Source organism: Epinephelus fuscoguttatus, linkage group LG2 (genome assembly GCF_011397635.1).
Source record: "Epinephelus fuscoguttatus linkage group LG2, E.fuscoguttatus.final_Chr_v1".
NCBI lineage: Eukaryota > Metazoa > Chordata > Actinopteri > Perciformes > Serranidae > Epinephelus > Epinephelus fuscoguttatus.
Window position 1 is genome coordinate 31085408 of NC_064753.1, and position 26593 is coordinate 31112000.

Genomic DNA, 26593 nt, shown 5'->3' on the forward strand with positions numbered 1-26593 from the left:
GTGGAAATGCCTGTCTCAATTAGACTAGAGAAGTTCTTCGGATGTATAAAACCACATTGTTGGCAAACTCAAATTATCTATCCAATCCTCGATTACCCTGTAAGTTATTCATACTTAGTCTGTAAGCGTCCTCAGATCAAATGAATATAATGGATATTTCATAAAAAATAATCCAAGTTGTGTATATTGTTCTAAGAGGATAAAGTGGGATTGTGTCTGTGCCGTAATCCTTGAGTGTCGTAGCTCTCTGTCTCTCTCCTCTGATGCGCTTTCTGTTGGAGCTAGATCGAATGATTCATTATTAATATATTATCTGAAGCCTGATTTTTAAACAAGCAACTGTTTTGTGTGAAAAGAATGAAAAGCCTGTCTCAAATACAAGCCTGTTGATTTCACAATTTCAGATAGATAGATAGATAGATAGATAGATAGATAGATAGATTGATAGAATGCAACTTAAACTGGAAAATTTTCCATCCTGTAATTCCATGCAAGACATCTCTACATTTACTGTCATCGTCAATACAAAATTAAACAAATCAACTGAAATTTAGTAACTTGAAATACTCTGGTTCAGTCAGCCGAACAAAGATGGCTTTCATTCCCTACTCTGACTTCTAACATGCTATTTGAATGAAACATTGTTTGATCTTGATCCCTCATCTTCATGTTGTGGCATTCTTCTTCAGATGGACAGCCCCCGGACACCCCACAGGCCCTAACTGGACTCTTCACAGAGAAACCCCAGAGTGGAGAGGTCACTGTAGGTGAGCGGCATACATATAGGAGTACTGTATGCGAAAACTAACTAAAATATCTGTCAGTTACTTTGTAGAGAAAGTTGCAGGGTTAGAATTGTTTAAGTCTTAACAATGTTTAACATGAGTGACTGAGGCAGGATAATGTGAAAAGAAGTAATGGAAATTGAGGAAAATAATAATAAAGTGTCAGAACTGGTGCTTTTAATTTGAAAACTACCATTTGTAACTAATTGTCGACAAATTCTTTTTTGTTTTGTTTTGTTTTTACTGCCAAACATCCCGGATCCAAGTGACAAAACATATGAAAGTCTGTATGCAAATATAAGATAACAGTGAAGTATAAAAAACACTAAATATGCTGATAATTTGCATAATTTCTTCACAGGATGAATAAAATAACATCAAAAAGTCAGAACTGCTTTGGATATTAGAATCTAAAGCATAATGAGCGAAACCGTATGACACATTCATCCTTTGTGCAGGTGCTAACATCACGTTTGTGGCTAAAGTGAATGCCGAGTCGCTGCTGAAGAAACCCACCATCAAATGGTTCAAAGGGAAGTGGATGGACCTGGCCAGCAAGTCTGGAAAACACCTGCAGCTAAAGGAGACGTATGACCGCAACAGTAAGGTACTGTGGACTGAAGCTGCAGGTGCTGCAACAGGAACATCTTGTAATGTCTGGAAGCACACGTTACACTGCATTTTATTTCTTTGTTTAAAGTGCTCATGAACAGCTGCCCATGTTATGTGAGTTGTGATTAGAATTAGTTGAAAACTGCGGCATGCAACACTTTAAGGCAAGAGAGGTGTTTTGCAAGCCTTGCCTTTCTCACCCTTAGTTTTGCAAGCTCTTGCCTCAGTCTCTCATCCTGATAACATGATGAACCACAGGCACGCTACCTTAGAGGTTAGGTTGTAGGAAGACTGGAAGACCCCTAAAAAATGTCATCTCAGAATTTCAGAACAAGATGGAGAAACAAATCTTTATGGGCAGGAGTCAACGGCATGCTCCGCAAAGAGCCCACATCTGAAATCGACTAATGTGATAATATTATCCATATCAAGTGCACGTATAACAAGGTTTTGAATCAAAGCCTCACTGTGTCGTGTAATCCCTCTCACATCTGTCTCCATGCTCGTGGCTGCAGGTCTACACGTTTGAGATGCAAATCATCGCAGCCAAGGCTAACTTTGCTGGAGCTTACAGATGTGAGGTCACATCCAGGGACAAGTTTGACAGCTGTAATTTTGACCTGGCTGTACATGGTGAGTGGGCCCGCTGTTCTCTGCTGGCTTGTTTGTGACTGTCAATAATGTTGTTTCTAATATCATCAAATATGGTCGTCTTGTATTTCAGAGGCTTGTGCTGCTCCTGAAGGTTTTGACATAAGAACAGCATTTAGACGCACGTAAGTTTTATAAGACTTTACTTTGTATAAAACACAATACATTTGGTCACCTTAAAATTGATATATGCCGATTAGACTGCTGGTCCCCTGACACATTTCATCAGTAGTGTTACAGCTATAAAGGTCAACCTGGGCTTCTTCTCCTGACAGGGCTGAAACAAACCTTCATAGCCTAAATTGTTTATCAGTTGCAAAAAAAAACCTATTAAAAAAAGTAATATTTTTATATTACAAGTGTTGATTCATACTATCAGTTTAATGATACATGCATAGGCCTACATCTTAAATGTTATTTCAGCTGCTATGCTGCTTTAAATGATTTTAAAATAATGTTTAAAAACACAAAATATGTTTTAAGATCAAGACTGTTTTCTTATGATAAAACACCACAAAGGTTGGCGTTATGTTAAAAAAAAACATTATTGGAAAAAAACCCACACCACATTAATACAATTATGCGTTAAATGCATGTTCTGATTAGGAGCTACGTATTTATTATATGAAAATGACACACACTACACTGCTCCAGTACTGCATCGTTGTTGTTTTATTAAATTAAAAACTGTCGCCATTTAATAATTCTCAATTGATGATCTCAGTTTGAATTGGAATTAAGTTTCTTTTTCAAACGAGATAGTTATCAAGACACTGAAGTACTATACAGTAAAACCAAACTGTTCTTATTCCCATGTTGTCAAATACCACTGTTTTGTCCCGCCCCCTTGGCGTCTCATCCTGTAGCGTTTGTGTGTGACAGCTGTCTCTTTGGTAAGGTTTAGAAAGACATCATGTTTTGGGTTTAAAAAAGAAAGTTCATTAAGTTGCATTATGTAGTGTGAATGTAACTTATATAATATTATGTTAAAACAATGTTAATTTTTGGTTTCACACAGGACACCAACAGTGGTCTCCTGGGTGAAAGTCCATGTTTCAGTTTCTCTGCAAATTGGTTTACACTGAGAGAGAGTTACTGCCTCGAGTGAGGAAGTTCAAGTATCTCAGGGTCTTGTCCATGAGTGAGGGTAGAATGGAGCGTGAGATGGATCGGCAGTTTGGTGCGGCTTCTGCAGTGATGTGGGTGCTGGGCCTGACTGTCATGGTAAAGAGGGAGCTGAGCCAGAAGGCAAAGCTTTCAATTTACTGGTCCATCTACGTCCCAACCCGCACCTATGGTCATGAGCTCTGGGTAGTGACTAAAAGAATGAGGTCGTGGATACAAGCGGCCAAAATGAGTTTCCTCAGTGGGGTGGCTGGGCTCGGTATTAGAGATAGGGTAAGGAGCTCGGAATAGAGCTGCTGCTCCTTCGTGTCGAAAGGGGTCAGTTGAGGTGGTTCAGGCATCTGATCAGGATGCCTCCTGGGCGCCTCCTGTTAGAGGTGTTCCAGGCACGTCCCACTGGTAGGAGGCCACGGGGTAGTCCCAGGATATGCTGGAGGCACTACATATCTTATCTGGCCTGGGAACACCTTGGAGTCCCCCAGGAGGAGCTGGAAAGTGCCACTGGGGAGAGGGATGCTGCTACCCCCGCAACCCGGCTTCAGATAAACAAGTGAAAATGGAGGGATGGGTGGATTTACATTAGAGTTGCTGAAAGCCCAGTACTTCTTATAGAGATGCCAAAGAGTGCCAAAATGTGTCGGTATATGACAACCTGGGAATAAGCACAGGCCGGTAAAACAGCCAAAATATCCATATTCTGCTATTTACTCAGATCAGGTGTATTTAAATCATATTCAGTTTACTGAGCATATGTTTAACAGCACAGTGACAGGAAGATGACAGGTTTTAAAAAGAATCCAAGATCATTTAAAGGTTAAAGGACTGAAGATGTTTTGCAGTAATTAGTGTCAAACTGAGCTTGTAAACTTGCGTCTTTTTGGACATTAATAGTCTTTTAAGTGCCAAAAAGACATATAAATAACATCTGAAGGATCTTTTAGTTATAGCAAAGTAAATTGGGATCTAAACTATAACCATTAGCTGGCTGTCAGACTCAGTTAACACTAGCATTTATAGTGTGAATTTTATTGCCTAATCCAGGTTTAGTTTATTCATCAATTAGAGACCTTCAGTGGAATATTAACATGTGTAACTGTGATGAAATGCTAACCTATTAGGAGCGAGGCCGGTAAGAAGAGAAGTGGAGCACATTCAAGGTAGTAAAGGGGGTTTGTTGCAACACTGGAGCCTCGTATTCAAACACTGAGGATTCTGATTGTTGAAGCAGAGAAACTAGGACCAGGATCACAGACTCTGTGACCTGTTTCCTCTCTGCCTTTAAGTCTAACAGAACCAGTGTTGTGGATGGTGCAGCCTCCAATCTGCTGAATTTTGAGAGAGCAACCACAGGATAAAGACCACGAGAGAGCTGAGAGGATTCAAATCCAAAATCCTTGATGTAGACACCGTCTTTAGTAGGTGTCATTGTGTTAACCTTTGACTCAGGAGGATCTTTATATATTGAGATCTGGTAATTAAACTATAAGGAAACATCCATCAGCTCTCTCTGATCTGCTCCTGGGTCTCGATCAGAACAGCAGAGCCAGCTGCACAAACAGCTCCCCGGCAGAGTGAGCTTTGACGGTGGTTTGATCGTACTGAAAGGGCAGGATGTGCTAAGACACATGGGCTTTTCAGTAAATGAGCTCTTCCACAGGGTTGCCACACACAGGAAGCGCAGCTATGGTGTGTTGTAACTTCACCACATAAACCAGAGACTCAGCTTCTAATCCTGCTGTCGGATCAGAGGCAGGAGACAAGCACACAGTCAAATCTATGCCCCTCTTTATCTTTCATCCCACTGATTAGAGTCGAGCAGACCCTATAGCGACCGCTGTTTTCTTTAACCTTGAGTGTTTTGTATTGTTCTTGCTTGCATGACTGCTGCTGCTCATGGCTTAAGGGAACAAGTGGACATTTTGGGAAATATAAATTGGCTTTCTCTCTGAGAGTTAGATGAGAATATTGAGACCACTCTCATAAGTGTCTGTTTGAAGCTAGAGCCAGGAGGTGATGAACTGAACAACTAGCCTGGCTGGATAAGAGGTGCCCCAGCTGAATGGTTAAAGTGCACAGCACATAACCACAACATCCCTGGTTTGATTCCTGCAGGCAACCTTTGGTGCATGTACTGGCCAACCCCTTTCTCTCTCTTTGCCCTTGTTTCCTGCTTGACTCTTCACTGTAAACTCTCAAACAGGGGCAGGGGTATAGCACCAAATTCTAGCCCATACACATAAGAAGTCTTGGGCCCTCTATCCTTCCTTTCTTTATCCATGTCTGTCATGCTGCTTTTTGTTTTTATTTTTTACATAGTTTCCTTTTCATCCTTTTCTTTTTCGGACCCCTGATTTCCTTTTCTAGGGGAAAGACATTGGTAATCCTGCAACATAAGCAGTCACTCACTCGGCTCTACCTACATTTAGAGACAAATCCTAGTGCAAAGGCAGACTAAACCATTTTGGGAGGGGCTTCAGAGGGCTTTTTTTATACAGTCTTTTAACTAATTTATTCAGCTGAGTGCAATTTAGTTAAGGCACTGATCACTTAAACATTTACAAAATGCAAACCAAACCAAACTTATCATTCCAGGCTTTTCACAGGCCCCTTTCTTTGGGGCTCTGGATAATCAGTCCCACTTTCCTCTCACTATGACGCCCCTAAATAAAGGTGCAAATACCAAAAAATAATTAAAATAGAAGTCCAACTTTATTCATTCATATCTGTGTAAAAAAAACGTATGTAATTCTTTTCTAGGGCTGTCAAGTGATTAAAAAAGTTCATCTTATTAGTTACCTCCTCTGTGATTAATTAATCTGAATTGATCATATGCTTCAACTTTTGCTGTGAAAGTACTTAAAACATTTAAGTTCAAATGAGTTTTGGTAGATGTGTCGTAGTAAAGTTGCTGGATTTTGAACACAATTGTCCTCCTTGTCCTCTACCACCCAAAATGCTCTGCTGTCCATTTAGTAAGGGAGTTGGTTAGTCGGTCACAGGTAGGCTTACTCAGTTTGAATGGTCAAGTGTGGCTTGATGAGGCTGACTGCTAATGCTAGCATCAGAGGCTGTGCTAGCTTGGACCTCTGGGTTCACTGCAAACTACTTTCCCTTAAGGTGATATTTCAGGCTTTAAGTTCTCTGATGGTATGACAGTCCCCTAATGCAGAAACTGCAGAGAATGGTGCTCCTATCAACAGTTTCATCTGGGCGTTTTTAAAATGTAAATGTTCATTTTTGGGGCCAAGCAACGTTGTCTCATTTGCCTCCATCATGTGACAAAGCCACTGTGGCCCTCAATGATGCTCCAGGTCAAACGGCACCACAGACCGCAATTAATCAGTGTTGATTTTTTTAATGCATTATTTTTTTCTGTGATTAATTAATTGAAATGAACACGTTATTTTGACAATCCTACATTTTTTATTTATAGTTAATATTTTTTTATTATTGGTAGGAAGAAAGAAAAAGATGTTTGGTAGACCAAGCCCCACAACACTATTAATGCCAATCAGCAACAGGTGGTGTTCCTGCTCGTGCACAGGACAGGGGAAGTTCATGAATGCTTCCAGTCTTAAAGCTGAGCTATTGGACTCTCAGCTTTGGTTCTATAGTTAACACACAAGCATAATGCATTTCTAAGGGTCGTATAAATTAATATATTTCCCAAAGTGCCAAATACTGTTCCTTTAAACATGGCAATACTGTCAGCAAAACATCTGCCTGTACACATGCACTTCTTTTATCCATCAGTGCACTCATTTCCTTTCAGTCTTCAGAATGACTGTCCAATCTCTTTTTTAATTGTAGCCTACATAATTTTAGTATTGCACAATATATTTAGTATTCTTCTACACCTGCATATTAGAGCATGAGTAAATGATAAAAGCCTAGAAAAGTGGATTTGCTTTATTTCTTTTCTGTGATGTATTAATATTCATCTCTTCTTTGGAGCAATCAAGTAGCCCACTGTGCTGTTGATGTTGATGTTTTGCTGCTGGTGGCTGATGTCTCTGCAGTAGCACAGATGGAAATGAAGACTCGGGAGAGCTGGACTTCAGTGCCTTGTTAAAAAAGAGGTAAGCAAGAACAAAATAAAGACAGTGAAGTGTAGACATTCAGGATAAGGTTAAAAAAAAAAAACAAAAAAAAAAACACATCATCATTTTTTATAATTCATATCTGTCTCACTCTCATTCTTTCTGGATCGCCATGCCTCATCAGAGAGTAAGCTGCTTCTGCATTTGCAAACTAAAAGCTGTAATGATCAACTCATAACGCTAACCTGCAGACTATACGCCTGAGCACATGAAGCTAGGGTGACATGCATGTCCATTTTCTCAGGATTTTAACTTGAAAATGAAGTTTTGCATCCTTTTGAGTGACCATACAGGGTTCCCACAGTCATAGAAAACCTGGGAAAATTATGGAAAGTCTCATTTTCATCATGTAAATTTTCTCCCCACATTCCCTCTCTCCATGTACACTAGCTGAAACTGGAATTATGTGTGAAAAGAGTTTGAATCTGACATGTTTGAAAAAGAGAAAATGCTTTGGTCATGAATCCCAAAGTTTCCATACCTAAGCTGTGCCCCCTACTACTCTGAGCAAAGCAATGTTCGTTTTAGACATGCAAATAAATAGTCAATGAAATTTTATTCTGAGTCCTTAAAAAGATATGGGAAGTTCTGAAATTTTGTCCATGAATATGTGTGGGAACCCTGACCACACTGAAATATAGCCATTTAAGTCCTGATTTCCCACCACGTGGGGTCCTGAGAATCTAGTCACCCAATCTCACTTTTATTATCACACTCATCCCATTAATCCCGTTGCAGTCATCTTCTTGCCTTCTCACTCATAACACTAAAACTCACATAGCCACACTTCCTGAGCACCAATCAGGCATTTCCTCTCCCTTTTACAAAGCCCACCATCTCTGACACCTTGTAGTTTTCTCAGAAACATTAGTCACCTTACAACACATCAAAAGTCACTTCTGTCTGTCACACTCAGTCACCAGATACTCACTGTCCCCTGTGTACAGTGACATTGGACACCATGTCAAACGAAGAATGACGTTATTCAGTTGTAATGCATGCATGCTTGTTTCCATGCCGTTTAACCTCTCAGATATTCATTTGTTTATTTATTTATTTGTTGTTTTTAATGCATTTTTTTTCCTAATATGCTGATTGTGTTGTTTTTGAAATGCTGTGTTGTAACTTGTCTGGTTTGTTTTGCCATATTTGCCTCTTGGGTTCTTCCTTTGAATGAGCAGCAGTTTCTTAAAACACTCAAATCGGTAAGAAACTGCTGACATGCTGTCTGGGTGTCGCAGGAAAAACCAGTGTGCATGCATCTTCATCTGTCACTTATTTAAACGTATGTATTTATGTACTTGAAAACTTTTTCACTGCATTATTTCACAACAATTATTAAATATGTAGCAAATGTTGTTTATCTCACAACTGAAACAATTTTCACTATTACACTATTTTATCAACACTCAGTGTACAAAATACTGTAATAAATATTGACTGATTTGTGTGCACACACGATAAGATCATTTCTACCGTATATTGCATGATATAGAATAGCAAACAAAGTATAGGCATGTTATTATTATTGTTTTATTATTAAATGTTTCCACTACTGATGTGAAAAAAGCACAAACTGTTTGAACACTAAGAAGGAAGGAAGGAAGGAAGCTGCAGGCACATGGCTTCTCACAGAAGCTGTCAGGTGATTAGCTGAAGTAGAAAAGTTGCTGAGGGCACCAAGTGGACAGGTGAGGAAACAACACAAACCAGTGACAGGGAGAGAAGAAGAGGAAGAAGAGGAGGAGGAGGTAGAGAAAGGGAAGGACAGCTTGTGTTTTTGTTGTATTTCATCAGTTTATTTAAAAGCTGACACATTAATGGGGGTTTCTCCATTCACATTTAAGACTAAATGAGGATTATTCTTGCTGGTAGCACTTTAGCATTTAGCATTAGCATTTCTGCAAAGCTATTACAATTATTAGCAGTACAGCTACCATGAGGGATGAAGGTAGGCTGCTTCCAGCCCGGCCATACAGAAATCATAAATATAATCTGTGCTTGTATTACATTGTGAGATGAAATAAGTATAAAGTGCTCCCCTGGATGACTGTCAGACCTGATACCAAGTTTTTTTTGTTTTGTTTTATTTTTTGTTTTTTGCGCATGTGTGTGGGTAATTTTTTTTCTATCACTGAAAAAAATAAAAACTGATTATGAAGCATGAAATATAGAAGACAAAACCTTGAATATAAAACGGAAACAAAGATATTTTTCTGTGACACCAAAATTACGGTAACATACTTTAAAATTCAAACCTGTACTGTGACTGTTGTTGTTACCTATATCTATTTATCATTATATATTAATAGTGTGTTATTCTGATGTATCTTTGGGTGACAGATTAAATTCAAGCTATTTTATCGATATATGTTTTTATGGTCATGCAAGACTTTATTATTTTTTGTACAAAAGAACACTGGTTAACTGCTTTATCCTTTGGTTAAAAATGATTGTACACTAAATTATCTGCTGACCATTTTATATGCTATAAATCAGTAAATGTGTATGACTAATATGACTAATCATCAGTTGCTTGTCATGTACAGTACAGGCCAAAAGTTTGGACACACCTTCTCATTCAATGCGTTTTCTTTATTTTCATGACTATTTACATTGTAGATTCTCACTGAAGGCATCAAAACTATGAATGAACACATGTGGAGTTATGTACTTAACAAAAAAAGGTGAAATAACTGAAAACATGTTTTATATTCTAGTTTCTTCAAAATAGCCACCCTTTGCTCTGATTACTGCTTTGCACACTCTTGGCATTCTCTCCATGAGCTTCAAGAGGTAGTCACCTGAAATGGTTTTCCAACAGTCTTGAAGGAGTTCCCAGAGGTGTTTATCACTTGTTGGCCCCTTTGCCTTCACTCTGCGGTCCAGCTCACCCCAAACCATCTCGATTGGGTTCAGGTCGGGTGACTGTGGAGGCCAGGTCATCTGCCGCAGCACTCCATCACTCTCCTTCTTGGTCAAATAGCCCTTACACAGCCTGGAGGTGTGTTTGGGGTCATTGTCCTGTTGAAAAATAAATGATCGTCCAACTAAACGCAAACCGGATGGGATGGCATGTCGCTGCAGGATGCTGTGGTAGCCATGCTGGTTCAGTGTGCCTTCAATTTTGAATAAATCCCCAACAGTGTCACCAGCACAACACCCCCACACCATCACACCTCCTCCTCCATGCTTCACAGTGGGAACCAGGCATGTGGAATCCATCCGTTCACCTTTGCTGCCATCTCAAATTTGGACTCATCAGACCAAAGCACAGATTTCCACTGGTCTAATGTCCATTCCTTGTGTTTCTTGGCCCAAACAAATCTCTTCTGCTTGTTGCCTCTCCTTAGCAGTGGTTTCCTAGCAGCTATTTGACCATGAAGGCCTGATTCGCGCAGTCTCCTCTTAACAGTTGTTCTAGAGATGGGTCTGCTGCTAGAACTCTGTGTGGCATTCATCTGGTCTCTGATCTGAGCTGCTGTTAACTTGCAATTTCTGAGGCTGGTGACTCGGATGAACTTATCCTCAGAAGCAGAGGTGACTCTTGGTCTTCCTTTCCTGGGTCGGTCCTCATGTGTGCCAGTTTCGTTGTAGCGCTTGATGGTTTTTGCGACTCCACTTGGGGACACATTTAAAGTTTTTGCAATTTTCCGGACTGACTGACCTTCATTTCTTAAAGTAATGATGGCCACTCGTTTTTCTTTAGTTAGCTGATTGGTTCTTGCCATAATATGAATTTTAACAGTTGTCAAATAGGGCTGTCGGCTGTGTATTAACCTGACTTCTGCACAACACAACTGATGGTCCCAACCCCATTGATAAAGCAAGAAATTCCACTAATTAACCCTGATAAGGCACACCTGTGAAGTGGAAACCATTTCAGGTGACTACCTCTTGAAGCTCATGGAGAGAATGCCAAGAGTGTGCAAAGCAGTAATCAGAGCAAAGGGTGGCTATTTTGAAGAAACTAGAATATAAAACATGTTTTCAGTTATTTCACCTTTTTTTGTTAAGTACATAACTCCACATGTGTTCATTCATAGTTTTGATGCCTTCAGTGAGAATCTACAATGTAAATAGTCATGAAAATAAAGAAAACGCATTGAATGAGAAGGTGTGTCCAAACTTTTGGCCTGTACTGTATGTATTATTACTATTTTATTTTTAGTGAATTAATCATGATTAAAGTATGTAATAGTGAGTAATCTGTTACTGAGGTGTCATCAAAATGTTAGTATTACTGTATTGTAGTCGACTTCCTTTAGTCTATATATTTAGAATAAAGTAAAGCTGTGCTAGGTGACTGGTATTAACATCCTCCTCTGGGTTGTTTCCACGTGTTAGAACTGTGCAAGTGCAGAGCGCAGACCCTGACGTGGACGTGTGGGACATCCTCAGCAAGGCGCCTTCTTCAGAATATGAGAAGATTGCTTTCCAGCACGGCATCACCGACCTGCGAGGCATGCTGAAGAGACTGAAGAAGATGAAGAAGGAGGAGAAGAAAAGTGCAGGTTTGTGCACAGTTTATAACACGCTTGACCTAAGTCTGACAAAATATAACGTATTTGTAACTGATTATTGTATGTTGTTCTTCTCTGACACACAGCTTTCCTCAAAAAGTTGGATCCTGCTTACCAAGTGATGAAAGGACATAAAATAAAACTGGCTATTGAGGTTGCCAATCCAGACGCTGAGGTGAAATGGCTGAAGAACGGACAGGAAATTCAACCAACTGGAAGGTTTGAATTTAGGAGGAGGTGGAATCTATCCACCTTAACTTAAACATGCCATATCTGTACTTAATGAAGCATTCAATAAATACAGCTACAATCCTTTATAATATTAGTGAACCCTTTCCCCCTTTTTTAATTTCTGTCTGTCTCTCCTTTGCCTTTCGACCAACAAATGGATGAACTCCATACCATGTTCTTTGATTACATCACTAGCAAGTAAGTGTCCAAAAGCAAATAAAAAATAACATAACAACAGCATAAGAGCTCTCTCTCCATGTTTGCCATTTCATTTACTTTATTATAAAGTATTTACAATGTGTAAGAAATCTCCCTGGTCTTTGTAAAGGTACATCTTTGAGAGTGTGGGCAACATGCGCTACCTGACCATCAACCACTGCTCTCTGTCAGACGATGCGGCCTATGCCTGTGTGGTGGGAGAGGAGAAATGCACTACTGAGCTCTTTGTTAAAGGTATATAGAGGTGCAGTGTGTAAAGCCTAAAAGAGGTAGGAGGCGGCATTGAACTGGTCTATGACTGGGTCCATACAATCTACATTTACTGTTGCCGGTTATAAAGCAAACACAAATTTGCAATAGCAATAGCAATGGTATGAATGTTATGAACACATACACACACTTGACCTTGATGCCAAATTTCAGTCTCTTAGGGCAAAAACTGTGGTTGCCAAAGGGTGGGGAAATTTTTGTGTACTAACCAACTGACCAACTGACAGAGTGAGAAACAGAGCAGCTGGTCGCAAGGAGCAAACTACGAGCTAACAGAAGGGCAAGCAAATGCAAAATCTGGCTACATGGCTGACACTGTGAGAGCCAGTCAAAATAACACTGCTATTTTATGATCATGTGTGGCATTGGTGTATAGTTTACATTATAGCTTGATAGCTCAGTTTTAGAAAGATCATAGTAGCAAGAAAACAGCCACATCAAAAACCATATATTGCCACAATATTTGGTGTGGTTTGTCTTGTTATTAGTTGCACTAAGGATACGTTTTGTTAAATAGCCAACTTCAGATTTTACTCACCAGTCTAACAGAAATGTTGCGAGTTCAGCACCAAACCTCATCCCATTACTCGCCAAGAGCCGCCTCCAGCGGTTAAATGCCACACTAGTGTTTACTCTTGTTTGGCTTCTTTCTAAATCACTTCTTCTCTTTGACACTGAACGTGGTTTCTTACCGGGAGTGGGTGGTTGGGATGGTGGTAAAGTTAGCTTACCATGAGCTTCAGCTTTTGCGTTAGAAAAAGTTATGCGTATTAAAATGAATACGTATTAGTGTGGATGTAGTCTTTGGGCAGCTCTAATTCCTTTCTGTTGGACTGAGGGCAGACTGGACGCTGCAGTGACTCAGTATCGTTTCTCCAGACATGAGTGGCATTCTGTTGATTATGTCTTAAGATTCAGGTCATGTCTTAGGTATCACACCTTTAAGGTTTAGAGGAAATTACAACATAACAAATCCAGAAAATATATATTTGGATGAAAAAGAGTCACAGTTCAGCCTCTCATTCTTCTCTGCAGAGCCTCCCATCCTGATTGTGAAGAATCTGGAGGATCAGATGGTCATGAAAGGCGAGCGGGTGGAGTTGGAGTGTGAAGTGTCCGAGGAAGGAGCCAATGTTAAATGGTTAGAAATTCTTCTTTCTTCTCACAAGGCAACTATCTGTTAGGAGTTATATTTCCATGCTACTGTGCTGTTCCTGACACACTGAAAAATGCTAAGATGTCAAATCACTGAGCCATGGTTGGATTGATAAACAGATGTTGTCAAAAACCAGAACAATTAAATCTTCCTTTGAATTCAAAGCTAATTTTTCAGTCACTCTGCCACAGTGTTCGTTGCTCAGACACCCAGCAGATGGCATTTGAGTTTGTCATGTCCACAGACAGAGCACTGTCTCTGTGACAGACTGCAAGCTGTAAATTTCACCACCTCAGTGAAAAGGTCACATCAGCATTTGAGTACTGTGTGTCCCATGTGACCTTTTTCTGAAGGACAAAATTGCTGCAGCTGCATATGTTTTGCTTTTTTTCTGAGCCCAAAATAATTCAAACTAAATTTTTTGGAGCAGAAGCCAAAGATCAATATGTGGGGTAAAAAGTCAAATGACATAAAAAGTGACATAAATCTATGCACAGTGTCAGTGATAAATGTAATGTACTAACCTTTATAAAGCGTACAGCTTTTTAGGGCAAGGATAATATTTATTACTATATAAGAATTTTTCTGGTCGACCAATAGTCTTCATTTAGAGCCATTAGTCGACTAGCCGCCTGCATATTTATGATATTAATGTAATTATTAAATAATATATTGTGGGCGGGGCAACACAATGGTTTGAGTTGAAGGTGTGAGAAAGAATAGTATCAGTAACATTGTTAACACTGTGCTACATTACAGAGAAATACAAAACCGTACTAATGAATCTTCATTAATATAGGCCTATATTTTATCTACAAGTGCACGTCACACACTGAGCGAGCCGCCTGTTAATGACGCTGTTGGCAAAGCAGTAATGATTGTGCTAAGTGGCTAATGGGCATGTAACTACTTCCATGTTTCAGATGATACGTCATGTTTGTAGTCGACCAATGAAGATGAGTTTACATATCACCTTGGGTTCATCCTTCACCTTCTCAAAATGATCCCACACTTTGGATTTCCTGCCCGACATGTTATTAACTAGCCTGTGGAATAACCTCAGGTACCAGCCCTGGAAATTAACCTGACTCCTGTCTGACTGCTGAGCGTGGCCACTTCCTGTGTCTGTCCTTTCAAATTAAATTCCCACATGGTCCAGTCATAAAGGTTTGGATTTATTCTGAGAAGGTGCAGCTCCTAATAGAGTTTTACTTAAGTTTTTTTGTTTGTTTTTTCTGTGACTAAGCGACCAATGAAATCTCGCCGACTAATGACCTTTCTGGTCGATTAACGCTTGGTCGACTATTAGGGGGCAGCCCAAGTATATATAATAAATGAATCACCTGTTTTCAGCCTCTCAGTAAGTAAAAAAAAAATATTCTCAGCATGAAACACTTTAGTTTTATCATGCACCCACCTACTGCCCACGTGCCATAAGTTGCGTATTACTGCCCCAAGGTATTCTAGTCCGTGCATAGATATTTGTTTGAAATTTTGGAGCAGTATTTGGTGCTTTGGATAAGCTCAAAGGTCCATGTGTTAGTTTTTTGATCTTCCAACCAAATCTTACCGTCTTTATTGCGCAAATGGAGTTAGCTTAGTTGTCAGCACAAACCCCAAGACTTAAATGTGAATAAGTGGTCATATACTGTACAGCGGTAGATCAGGACAACCTGAGATGGCGGTTGAAAGCTCTAAAATATAAGTGTTAACCAGCATTTAAAAACCCGTCCATGAGTTTAAAATAGGATACTTTTAGATTTGACTATAAATCACAATAATCCTGGTTGCTGTATGAATTTCTGTGCAGGGAGAAAGATGGTGTGGAGCTGACAAGAGACGAGGCTTTCAAGTATCGTTTCAAGAAAGACGGCTGCAAACATATCCTGATCATTAATGAGGCCACAAAGGAAGACTGCGGCCACTACAAGGTTAAAACCAACGGTGGCGAGTCAGTGGCTGAACTCATGGTGCAGGGTGAGTGTCGGTCATGTGAGCTGAGTACAGTATGAGCCATTTTTGTCAGTGATGAACGCTCCAAGTGTACATTCTCATACCCAACCAGTACTTGCCTTGCCACTTGTGGCATGCTGTCTATATTTGCCCACGTTATTCTGCCAAGGTTACTGCAGCAACGGAAGTCTACATGCCAGCTAAAGTTAGAAAACGTAGACCATATTTCACCTGAAGGACACAGTGACCTGCTTTATCTGTCTGGCCTTTGTTTTTCTGTTTTGTTGTTTTTGTTGAGTTGATTTAGGCCCTGTCTACACGAATGCAGATATTTTTGAAAACGGCTCTCTGTTTCACAAATTATCTCTGTCCACACAAGAACGCAAAGACAACGCTCTCTGATGTCAGAGGTCTTAAGCAGCCTTCCCTCATTAGAGTACAGGCTAACATTACCTTTGATTCCCATTTGATATAAGGATGAAGGAGCTCACTCAAACATTGAGTGGTGCTCTGGACATGCAAACTTTTTTCTTACACTCCTTATCGACAACAATCCACCTCTGAGAAAGTGTTCCACCATCTGCTTCTTTCTAGACAACTCTAAACGACGGATGCTGGGGTGGAACAAAAACATCCGGTGCAGCAAACGCCTCTGTTCATCCGTGAAGCAGCAACACTTTGTATAGAATTTAAGTGTAAAGTAATCATTAGACCAAAGAATGCCAACAAAACTTTAGCAAACCGGTAGTCTATTATTGTTGTTTCTAGCATATAGTCATTATACAAAGCGACAAGCCAGTCTGCCAGGGAGGGAGCTCGGAGTAGAGTCGCTGCTCCCTCGCGTTGAAATGGGTCAGTTGAGGTGGTTCGGGCACCTGATCAGGATGCCTCCTGGGCGCCTCCCGTTAGAGGTGTTCCGGTCACATCCCACTAATAGGACACCCTGGGGCAGACCCAGAACACACTGGAGGGATTACATATCTCGTCTGACCTGGGAACACCTTGGGGTCCCCCAGGAGGAGCTGGAAAGTGTTGCTGGGAAAAAAGGATGTCTGGGGAACTTGGCCCTGGATAAGCGGATAAAAATGAATAGATGGACAAAACTACAATGGGCATGCATGAATTGAGGAAATGATGTTGTTGTTTCCCAAACACTCCGTTTTACACATCGAGACGAGAGGTTTGATCAACCTGTGCCTTATAAGGTGTCATAAAAATCTTCATTTTAGTGACCAAAAACTTACCACAAACTTAAACCCAGAGGAAAATACATGTTCATAAAAATGTCTGTACACATGTTGACAGGGCCTTAATATCACACCTCAATCTGCTATATCATCATGTATAACTAAAAGCAAAATAAAACCTGAAATTTCAATACTTTAAACAGAAAATTACCATGTTGATGCTTAAAATGACAAATCTTTTTGATACTCAGTAAACAGCTGCAGAAACTTCATCTTTTATTTGATTAGAAAATCTGTATTTTGGGGGAAAACCTTCAATCGAAGTCTAAAATTTTTTGAGAGAAAGTTGTGGTTTAAAGGTATGTTTTATTACTAGATGCTAGCTTTTCCTCACAGCCCCGAGATGCTGATGACAGATCTACACTGGGCCCCTCAGAATTTTGTAAGTCTGATTTTTAAGCATTTAAGACATGGCATGTTGTGCAGGTGGTTTCAGGTGGATAAATATGCCTAATTTCAATCCACAGGTGATCTTAAAACGATGGATGGGGACGGTTCAAACTCATCCATACATGGACGTAGGCAAAATAAAAACCCCAATCTCTAGTTTACCCTCCTTTTTACCACCCAGTAACCATTTCATCTTAGTACCAGTCTTTAAATCATCACATGACAGCCCTCAGTGTTTGGTTATAATCTGACCTTTTCTTCTAGAAGCTGTAATGTAGTCCTGGCTATATATTGAATATATATCCCCACTTTTGCATATATATTCGTGTGTATGTGTGATATACCATATGTGTGTGTGTCCAACATCTCGGTCCACAGCAGTACCCCCATTATAGTGCCATTATTCCCACCTTATTTGCTGTCCCTGGCAGCAAGCTGACGTGAAACGCCTGTAACCTTTACAAGCAGCGTGGTGTGAGTTATCTCGTCCAGATAACAATCTCTTTGGGATATCTTCAAGAACTCCTGTGTATGTTATTTCTCATGATATACAGTAATAGCCTGAAGCTCCTGCATCTGGTCTTCATATCCTCCCACTTTATTTTCTACCCTAAATCCAATTAACTATTCCCCCTGTGCCTGTTGCTAAGCTACAACACACAAAGGCATAATGAACACCTCACGCTCAAACACATTATTACTATATTATCCTCGCATACAATGCATCAACATTTTTATCACATTATCATCATCCTCTTATTGCATCTTATTTCACCGTCTCGTACAGTAGCACCTCCTCTGAAGTCTGAAGGCCTCGACTGTTTCCGTTTTCTGCCGTCTGAGCTTGTGTTTTTTTGACTATGCAGAGAAACAGCTGGAGGTCTACCAGAACATCGCAGACCTCACAGTGAAGGCAAAGGACCAGGCGATGTTTAAGTGCGAGGTGTCTGATGAGAACGTGAGGGGAACCTGGTACAAGAACGGTGTAGTCGTTCAGCCTGACGCCAGAATAAATATCTCACATATTGGCAGGTGAGGACGCTTTTACACGAATATGCTGCATATATCCCACGACACTGTGAGCTGAACTGAAAAACTTTGATCTTTTTAGGATCCACAAACTGACCATTGATGATGTCAAACCAGAGGACGAGGCAGACTACACTTTTGTGCCAGATGGACATGCTTTCAACCTTTCTGCTAAACTCAATTTCTTGGGTAATATTTACCTTTTGCACTTCAAAATTAACCATGGTTTCACAAGCTAAATTTCACCAACAAATTTCTCACTTCCTTGTTTTCCCAGAGGTGAAGATCGACTATGTGCCACGCCAAGGTACCACTAACTCACTCTCATAGTAATGGGCAGACTAAAGCAGCTAAAGCGCAAATTTCTGTTCATTTTAACCATTTCTCTCTCGCTCTAAGATCCTCCCAAGATCCACCTGGACTGTTTGGGTCGCACTGCCGATTCAACCATCGTGGTGGTGGCTGGCAACAAACTGCGTCTGGATGTCCCCATCACTGGAGACCCTGCTCCCACAGTGGTCTGGACCAAAGGAGAGAAGGTAAAACAGATGTGTGTTTTTAATCAGCTACAAACCCATCATCTGACATCTACCATGCCATCCATCCAGAGCACAGTGAGTAAGGTCTGAAATCTGACGCTTGCTAAGAAAGCAGCTCCTCATTCACTTTTAAAAATATCCTTAAAAGTATCGCTACTGCTGCAAAATTCAGACAGATTGCAGCATATATAAACAATATGTAGCGCAGTTTAAATGTAATACAAGCTGAAGAGATTATATTCTATTTACAGCTTTCCTTAGTGGCACAGGTTATCTTTACAGACACACTGATGTCATAACTAATTCATTCCTCCCTGCTAATAAATGTGGCTGGGATACTAGGATTTGATATTTTAACTAAGCTGAATCAGTACGATGCCACTAACAGCTTAATTCAATTATCCCAATAACCTGTGTGCCTCATGTTTGAGTTGAAGAGAAAGAGAGGTTCACACGCTCTCTCTGTTCTCTTCGGCTTTTACCGCTTTGCTCTGCTCAAATGTAGGCTAGTTCTGTAAAACCTGACGGAGAAGGGAAAGGAGAGCCGACATCCTCTTGGACCCTGAAGGATGGGGATGTAAGTGTGTTTGTCCCCGTACGGATAAATGCCTGTTTGTAAGCAGGCTAAAATCCATGTCAGTATGTCAACAGCATTGCTTTCCAACCCATGTGTGCCTCTGTCAACAAGCTTTCAGCCGCTTTGTCACTGACTCTAAGTCAAGACAACAACAGACTCACTTGTAGTGTACTGGACGTACATGTGTAGCCAGTGGAGAAGTCCCTGTCTGTGTGCATGTTATCCTATGTAAACTTGTCACCCCTTGAGTTCAAAACACAAAAACATTGATCATGCAGCTACTTGACTGAATAGGTTGTGAGTTATATTGATTTGATGCTTTACAGAGACAGAACAGGCTGCAGCGGAAACAAACATGCAGATACATGAAAAGCAGCTTCTCCAGTGGCTATCGATGTACATGCATTTTGCTTTTTTGTCTTAGTTTACACAGCATTTAAGAAATCTTTCGGTATTTTTCAACCTAGATGCTATTTTCCTATGTTTTTGTGTCTAAGTGACTAATGGGAAAAACTATTTTTGAAATTGGTCCAGTATTGAGCGAGAGGGCTGCAGCTGGCATTGGCAAAACATACTCCAATCCAGTGACACAGTGTCAATGTACATCCACTAAAATAGCTTGTTTTTACTGCTGACAGACTCAAATTATTATTATAAATGTCTGGCAGCATTATGGGAAGAATCCCTACAGAGAAGTAAAACATTTTTCTTTACCTTTTGCTTGCTTCAGTCTATTTGTTAATGTCTTCCTGCAACAGCTTAACTCCTTACTTAATTTCAGAATGAGACTTGTCCTTGGTTAGACACATGACAAACAGACCAGATCAAGTGAAGGGTAAAGAAAAATGTTTTATTTCTCTGTCTTTCCCACTTATAACAGCATTCTGACCCTGTAAGTGGCAAAAACAAGCACTTAAATTGACTTTAACGTACATTGTTGGTGCTCTATTCCCCCGAAGATTGCAGCCCGTTTTGCAGCTCATAATGCAATGATCTCAAAAGTTGTTTTTCCCATTAGTCACTTAGACACAAAAACATGGGAAGATGCGTGGAAAAAAACTAAGACAATGGTAAGAAAAAAAACTGCATGTGGTCAGTGTCGGTCCATGTCAATAAGGTAAGAGCATGTTCTGAATCTTCCCACAGACAGACACAGGTCAGAGGAGACTGGGCAGTAAGTATGCTTTTGTGTGACTGGATTGTATGCTGGAATACATCTGGACATCTGGAGTTGTGTGTTCAATTCAACTATGTGTTATCTGCTTTGAAAAGCATGATTTGCCCAAATACTTTGAGGAACTTTGTGCTGTAATGTGTTGTGTTTATCAGCTCTCCACATGTGGCATGATGTTAATGAACTGTAGCAGCGTCTTTACCCTAGAGAAAGTGAAACTGAAATATCAGTCATTTTAGAGCCAGTAACTCTGCTGTGGTCCTTGCTGTGTACTTCAGGTCCTCACAGAGTCAGACGGTAGGGTCCATGTTGAAACCACCAAAGGACACTGTATCTTCACCATCGAGGGGACGGAGAGGCAGGACGAGGGAAGCTACTCTGTTGTGGTTCGAAACCCCGCTGGGGAGGACACAGCAGATATCAATGTGAAAGTCGTCGGTAAGACTAAACTACCCCATTCTTTTTCTTTTTTTTTTAATATACTGTATTAATCCCCAGAGGGGAAATTCATTTTTTTCACTGGCACCTCTCCAGCCACCAGTCCACGCTCCATATTTGGTCCAGACGGGGACTTGAACAGGCGACCCTCCGGTTCCCAACCCAAGTCCCTGTGGACTAGCCTTAAAATTCCTCTCCAGGCATTGATTTAAACCCTTAAAAAAATCCCTTCATGCCTTCTTGGGGTCTACTCAGATGGGCCTGTTTTAAATACTGGGACACCGCAGGGCTGTGTGCTGTCACCACTACTGTTTTCCATGTATACAAATGAAATTACTGCCCACAGCAATATTGTCAGGCTGTTTAAATGTGCGGATGATATGGCTCTGGTTGATCTGCTGTTGGAAGATTATGCCATGAATGAGGAGGCTTACTTTAGCCGGCCACTGCTCTTCAGGTCTGGTGTCAGGCAAGTAAACTGGAGATGACTGTAGCCAACACAAAAGAATTTCAAAGTTCAACAAAACCAACCAGTCATATTCTCCCTGTCATACTCAATAACCAGCCTGTAGAAAAAGTGCAACAATTTAAGTACTTGGGCACAATTATTGATCAGACATCACCTTTTAATGGAAACTAAGAAAGCATCCTCAAGAGAGCCAATCAGGAAGCTGAAGAGCTTCTGTGTTTGCTAGCACCTACTTGAAAAAGCACACAAAAGCCTGGTTGAAAGCATTTTCATCATTTAACACTGCAGCATGGTACGGCAACCTGAGTGCAAGGAGCAAAAACAAGCCCCCCGTCACTGTCAACACTGCAGGGAAGGTGATTGGCAAGTCACAGAAACAACTCAGCAATATATTTGACAATGCTGTACGTAGGAAGGCTAAACACATAATTGCCAATGCCTCACATTACACTCGCAGTTTGAGCTGCTCCTGTCTGGGCGTCCATTTAGGGTCCCTAGAGCTAGTCGGAACACATGTAAGAAGTCCTTTATTCCCTGTGCCATACAGGCAATGAACACAGAATGACTGTATCAGGGAACGCTACTATTTTTATAAGATGTGCTCTCTTTTACTATTAATTTAATTTATTGCTCCTGTCTGCCTATTTGCACTATTGTGGTGATAATCAGGTGAAAAACTTGATTTTCACTTGATTAGCACTGCCAAATACATGTTACACTCATAAAGTCGCAATCAAAGTAGCAAGATCACTTCACATAGTCATTAAGCTGCAAGTATGAGACGTCAAACTGATTCTATTCCAACAACTGTTGATCTGTTCATGTTGATGTACACGTTTTGTGGGGGTTTTTTTTAACACGAGTCCTGTTTTCCTCCAGATGTTCCAGATCCTCCCCAGGCTCCCAGAATCCTCAGCGTGGGAGAGGACTCCTGTGTGGTCCAGTGGAACCCCCCTGCGTTTGATGGTGGACAGCCAATTATCGGTAAAAACATATCAAAATGCTTCACATGCTCAAATTATTTGGAAGTCTTCTCCCCCTTTATTGTTCCAATAAGCAGAGTGGATAACAAGAGCATTTACATTTTCAGGCTATGTGGTGGAGAGAAAGAAGAAGAGGAGCTACAGGTGGATGAGACTGAACTTTGACCCTTATCCTGACACAACCTATGAAGCCAAGCGGATGATTGAAGGGATGGAGTACGAGATGCGAGTCTATGCTGTCAACAGCATCGGCATGTCAACTCATAGTCCGGCTTCACAGCCTTTTGTGCCAGTCGGTGAGTTTTTACCAACCGATTCATACCAGCTTTCATCTCACTTGTTGCATTCAATAAATCATTTTCAGACATTTGCTCCACTCATCTGAAAGGAGCTGTTTATTGGTGAAACTCTTCCATAATAGAAATCAAGCATCTATTTGTAGATTAAATGAAAACCGAACCCTCGCCACACTACAGTATCATGATGGTCTGCAATAGTAGACAGTGTAAGATTGACAGGTCTGTCTTTTTATGACGCGGGGTTGTGTCATGCCTGTTCTGCTCAGTCTAAGGTTTCACTCCAGTCATGGGGCCTGGTTGATTTGTAGTCATGACAGCAGAGGGTCATGTTTGCTGTATGTTTGTTGTAATCCAAGAAGTCTGTGGATTGTCTGTGTAACAAAAATATAGGTTGCACATGTACGTGATCTGAGTAATGTCAGTCATGAGGTGGTGTGTGTGTGTGTGTCAATTGCATCACCAACACGTGGACCAGATGATGAGTAAGTAACACACCAAAGCAGGGATGGTGATTCGATCCTTGGCTCCTCCCGTCCGCGTGTCTAAGTGTCCTTGGGCAGGACACCGGACCATTATTGGTCTATACCATAGACTGTATAAAAATAATGGTGTAGCCACTGTGATGTCACCCACTGGTTTGTGGACTCCTTGAGTTTGACATTTTGGTCGTCGCCATCTTGGTTTTTTTTGGAGCCAAGTTACGAGAGGCTGGAGCTGTGGAGGAGCAGGTAGATTTGACTGAGAACCTGAGGATACTTTCCACAGACAGTCTGTCACTCAAAGCAGCCACACCCTTTATTATGCATAAGCTAAAGAGACCAAAACCGTTTTTGTTTTTTTTTTTGTACCAGGCTGTAAACATGTTTATTTCTATTGTGAGTTGGACATTGAACATGGGGGTCTATAGGGATAGACTTGCTTCTGGAGGCAGCCTCAAGTGGCCATTAGAGGAATTGCAGTTTTTGGCCCTTCTCATGTTGGTTTCATTTTTTAGCTCTGCTTCGTCCTGATGGTTAAAAGTGAACTCCACCAATTAAGCATAGCACTCACACAGGTTAACATTCTCAGACTCTAGACTGGCAGCTCCAGAAAGGATTTGATGTAGCACGTGCAGAGATATCATCTTTTTTATTTCATGCATTCTTTTCTGTTGTTAAAACCTGGTGTCTACAATACCCACAATGCAACCTGACCGCTGTAGCTTAGGTCAGAGATTCAGGTGTGTTAGACTAGTGGCCGCTTGTGCAGTCCCTAGCCATTAGTCTCAAGCAGAGATGAAGAGCGGGCTACAGACATTTGATAAGCTCACTTCGCTCTTTTCTTTCTAAAGTCTGATTTATCGTTGGGCCATTCACGCTTTTGAAATGTGTCTCTCGACAAATATTAAACAGTCACCTGATTTTTTTCATTTATGCTTCAGCGAAGGGTTTTAAGTCGTCTCCAGAATCCTCTGGTGTTTTTTATGGTCTGAGTCTATTTCTATCATGTTTAGTAATCTGCATAGACAGCTCATAAAAATCACCCAAGTATCCCATTGTATATTTATTTTTTCATTCATGAACCGCATAGTCATTGATGGACCAGCTCCCATGATTCCCTGGGAAATGAAATCAGTGAATCAATAACTACAAACACTGTTGATTTTTCCCCGTGAAGCGGCCTGGTGAAGGCAGTTTAGCCGGCCGCTGTCCTCTCAGTTTCAACAGACAGCTGCTTGACACTGAATGCAGGTTGGAGTCAGTGTGGATTGAAAACTAGCTCTTCCATAGCAACGACAGTAACACTGGTCACATCATGCAACAAAATATCACATTGTCCGTGACATAACAAAGTTCTCCATTTGTCAAGGGACACTTTTTCCCATCAAAAATTCTGTCAAGCGACACTCATCAAGTGTCGAGCGCCTTACTATAAATCAGGCTTTGCTCGACATCAAGACTTATTTCAAATTTTCAGTCATGTAGTCTTCAGCCCTAACTGATGCTGACTCAAGTGACTTTACTTGAGGCAATTCAAATAGTTCCCTCTGGAGTCACAAAATGCTTTATGCAACCTTTCTCACATACGCAGTAGTACTCCAAAAGGCTTGTAAACAGACTTTGATGTGTAAAATGGAGACCCGCTTCCAGTACCTTGTGTGATCGCTCCACTGCCATCAGTGTTTGAGTGTGCATGCGTGAATGATATGACTTTAGGTACTATAAAAGCACTAAAAAAATGCAGTGGTTGCATTCATAGAACCTTTCCCTTTCACCATAGCTTTCACAGCATTGCAGCCATGTAAAGTCTGAACCGCACTGAACAAATACAACATTATCCATATCACATGACACTTAAAATATGAAGCCACTTTTTAAGGGCTTTAGGCCTTTTAAGCTGTTCTTGTCAACTGTTGATCACACACTCAGGCTCCACTGTGCTTCTCTACTTTCTTGTCTATAATGTTTGTATGTATATTCTTCGCATGAATGTTGTAAACACTTAAAAAAAAAAAGTATGCTATGCAGCAGGGGACAGTAAATATGTAACAGCTGGACATTCTTCATGATGGGACTGAACATAGAGACATGAGGAGAAAAAGATAAGATGTTAGCCTGATAATCTGATTGCCATTTTGTTTTACTTTATTGCATATGAACTGTTGAACTTATCAGAGATGTGTGTGGTGATCCAGAGGTCTGAGACCAGTGCAGTGAGACATACTACCTTACTACCCTGATAGTATCCTATAAGGCAGGGGCTCAAGCTCGGATTGACCGTTAGTCCATCGCTGATTCTTTAAACCACCATCTCGTTCTCCACCTGTTGATTTAAGAGGGAACATCATTGTATCCAGATGGCCACTTGCTTGTAAGACAGCCGATTAGGAAACTATCCATGGAATTCCTCTCTATAAATAATGGCCTGGAAGTGCTCGTCTCTGCTTGGACCAGCTGCTAAACACAGAGGGGTTCATGCTACTGTGGAGGCTGCTCCGAAGGAAGCATTGTTGTCACTACAGCAAAGAGAACAGGAGGCTTCACGTGTGTGTGTGTGTGTGTGTGTGTGTGTGTGTGTGTGTGTGTGTGTGTGTGTGTGTGCGAGAGAGAATGAGAGCATAGCTAAGAGCAGAGCATCTGACAGCAGAGGAGGACACATATAACCATTAGCTCTGATCGGCAGCAGGACTGTGACACACTGAGAGAGGATGACAAAGCCTAAACTTCCAAAGACAGCGGAGAAGAAGCAGGTGGAGGAAAAGAAACCAGTGGAAGAACAGAAACCTGTGGAAGAACAGAAACCTGCCCCAGTGGAGGCACCACCAGAGGTGGAAGCCAGCAAGCCTGAGACAGAGACGCCTCCACCTCCTGCGGTAGAACAGGAACCAGAAGCCAGTAGCGAACCATCAGCACCAGCCGCTCCTGCAGAGGCAGCCCCCAGCGGGGAAGAGGGAGCTCCAGCTGAGAATGAGACACCACCAGCAGAAAGTGCTCCCCCTGCAGAGGCGGGCGATGCTCCCCCGGCAGAGGAGACCCCTGCAGAGCCTGTTCCTGCTCCTGAACCGGAGCCAGAGCCGGAACCTGTTGGTAGTATTCATTTCTTTTAGATGTTGGACTATCATGTAGGTTTTAGAAAAAGAAACAAAACTTAATTTTGTTAATGAGTGGGAAAATTACCTACATATTCCAGCCTCTTATTTTTCAGTGTACATGTTTGAAAGTGTTAAGATCAGTTTAATTATCATGCTGTTGGTGTTGCAGATGTCCCATAATGTGTATTTGCTTATCAAACACATCTTAATAAGATCTCTGCTTTGCACTCTGCACCTTCGTCCAAATCACCC

The 26593-nt window shown here is 41.0% G+C and overlaps 1 protein-coding gene across 1 annotated transcript in view; it reads left to right on the top strand.

Moving 5' to 3' along the window:
- mybpc3 (myosin binding protein C3) overlaps window positions 1-26593 on the top strand; it is a 47582-nt gene that overhangs the window by 10480 nt on the left and 10509 nt on the right. The window contains exons 4-23 of the mRNA XM_049596010.1: window positions 690-767; window positions 1244-1392; window positions 1913-2030; window positions 2122-2173; window positions 7193-7252; window positions 8455-8478; window positions 11621-11787; window positions 11883-12015; window positions 12223-12225; window positions 12356-12480; window positions 13552-13657; window positions 15483-15649; window positions 18129-18294; window positions 18374-18480; window positions 18569-18598; window positions 18691-18830; window positions 19336-19407; window positions 20860-21019; window positions 22368-22472; window positions 22579-22767. Of these exons, the coding sequence (XP_049451967.1) occupies window positions 690-767; window positions 1244-1392; window positions 1913-2030; window positions 2122-2173; window positions 7193-7252; window positions 8455-8478; window positions 11621-11787; window positions 11883-12015; window positions 12223-12225; window positions 12356-12480; window positions 13552-13657; window positions 15483-15649; window positions 18129-18294; window positions 18374-18480; window positions 18569-18598; window positions 18691-18830; window positions 19336-19407; window positions 20860-21019; window positions 22368-22472; window positions 22579-22767 (2151 nt within the window). The remainder of the gene's footprint in view (window positions 1-689; window positions 768-1243; window positions 1393-1912; window positions 2031-2121; window positions 2174-7192; window positions 7253-8454; window positions 8479-11620; window positions 11788-11882; window positions 12016-12222; window positions 12226-12355; window positions 12481-13551; window positions 13658-15482; window positions 15650-18128; window positions 18295-18373; window positions 18481-18568; window positions 18599-18690; window positions 18831-19335; window positions 19408-20859; window positions 21020-22367; window positions 22473-22578; window positions 22768-26593) is intronic.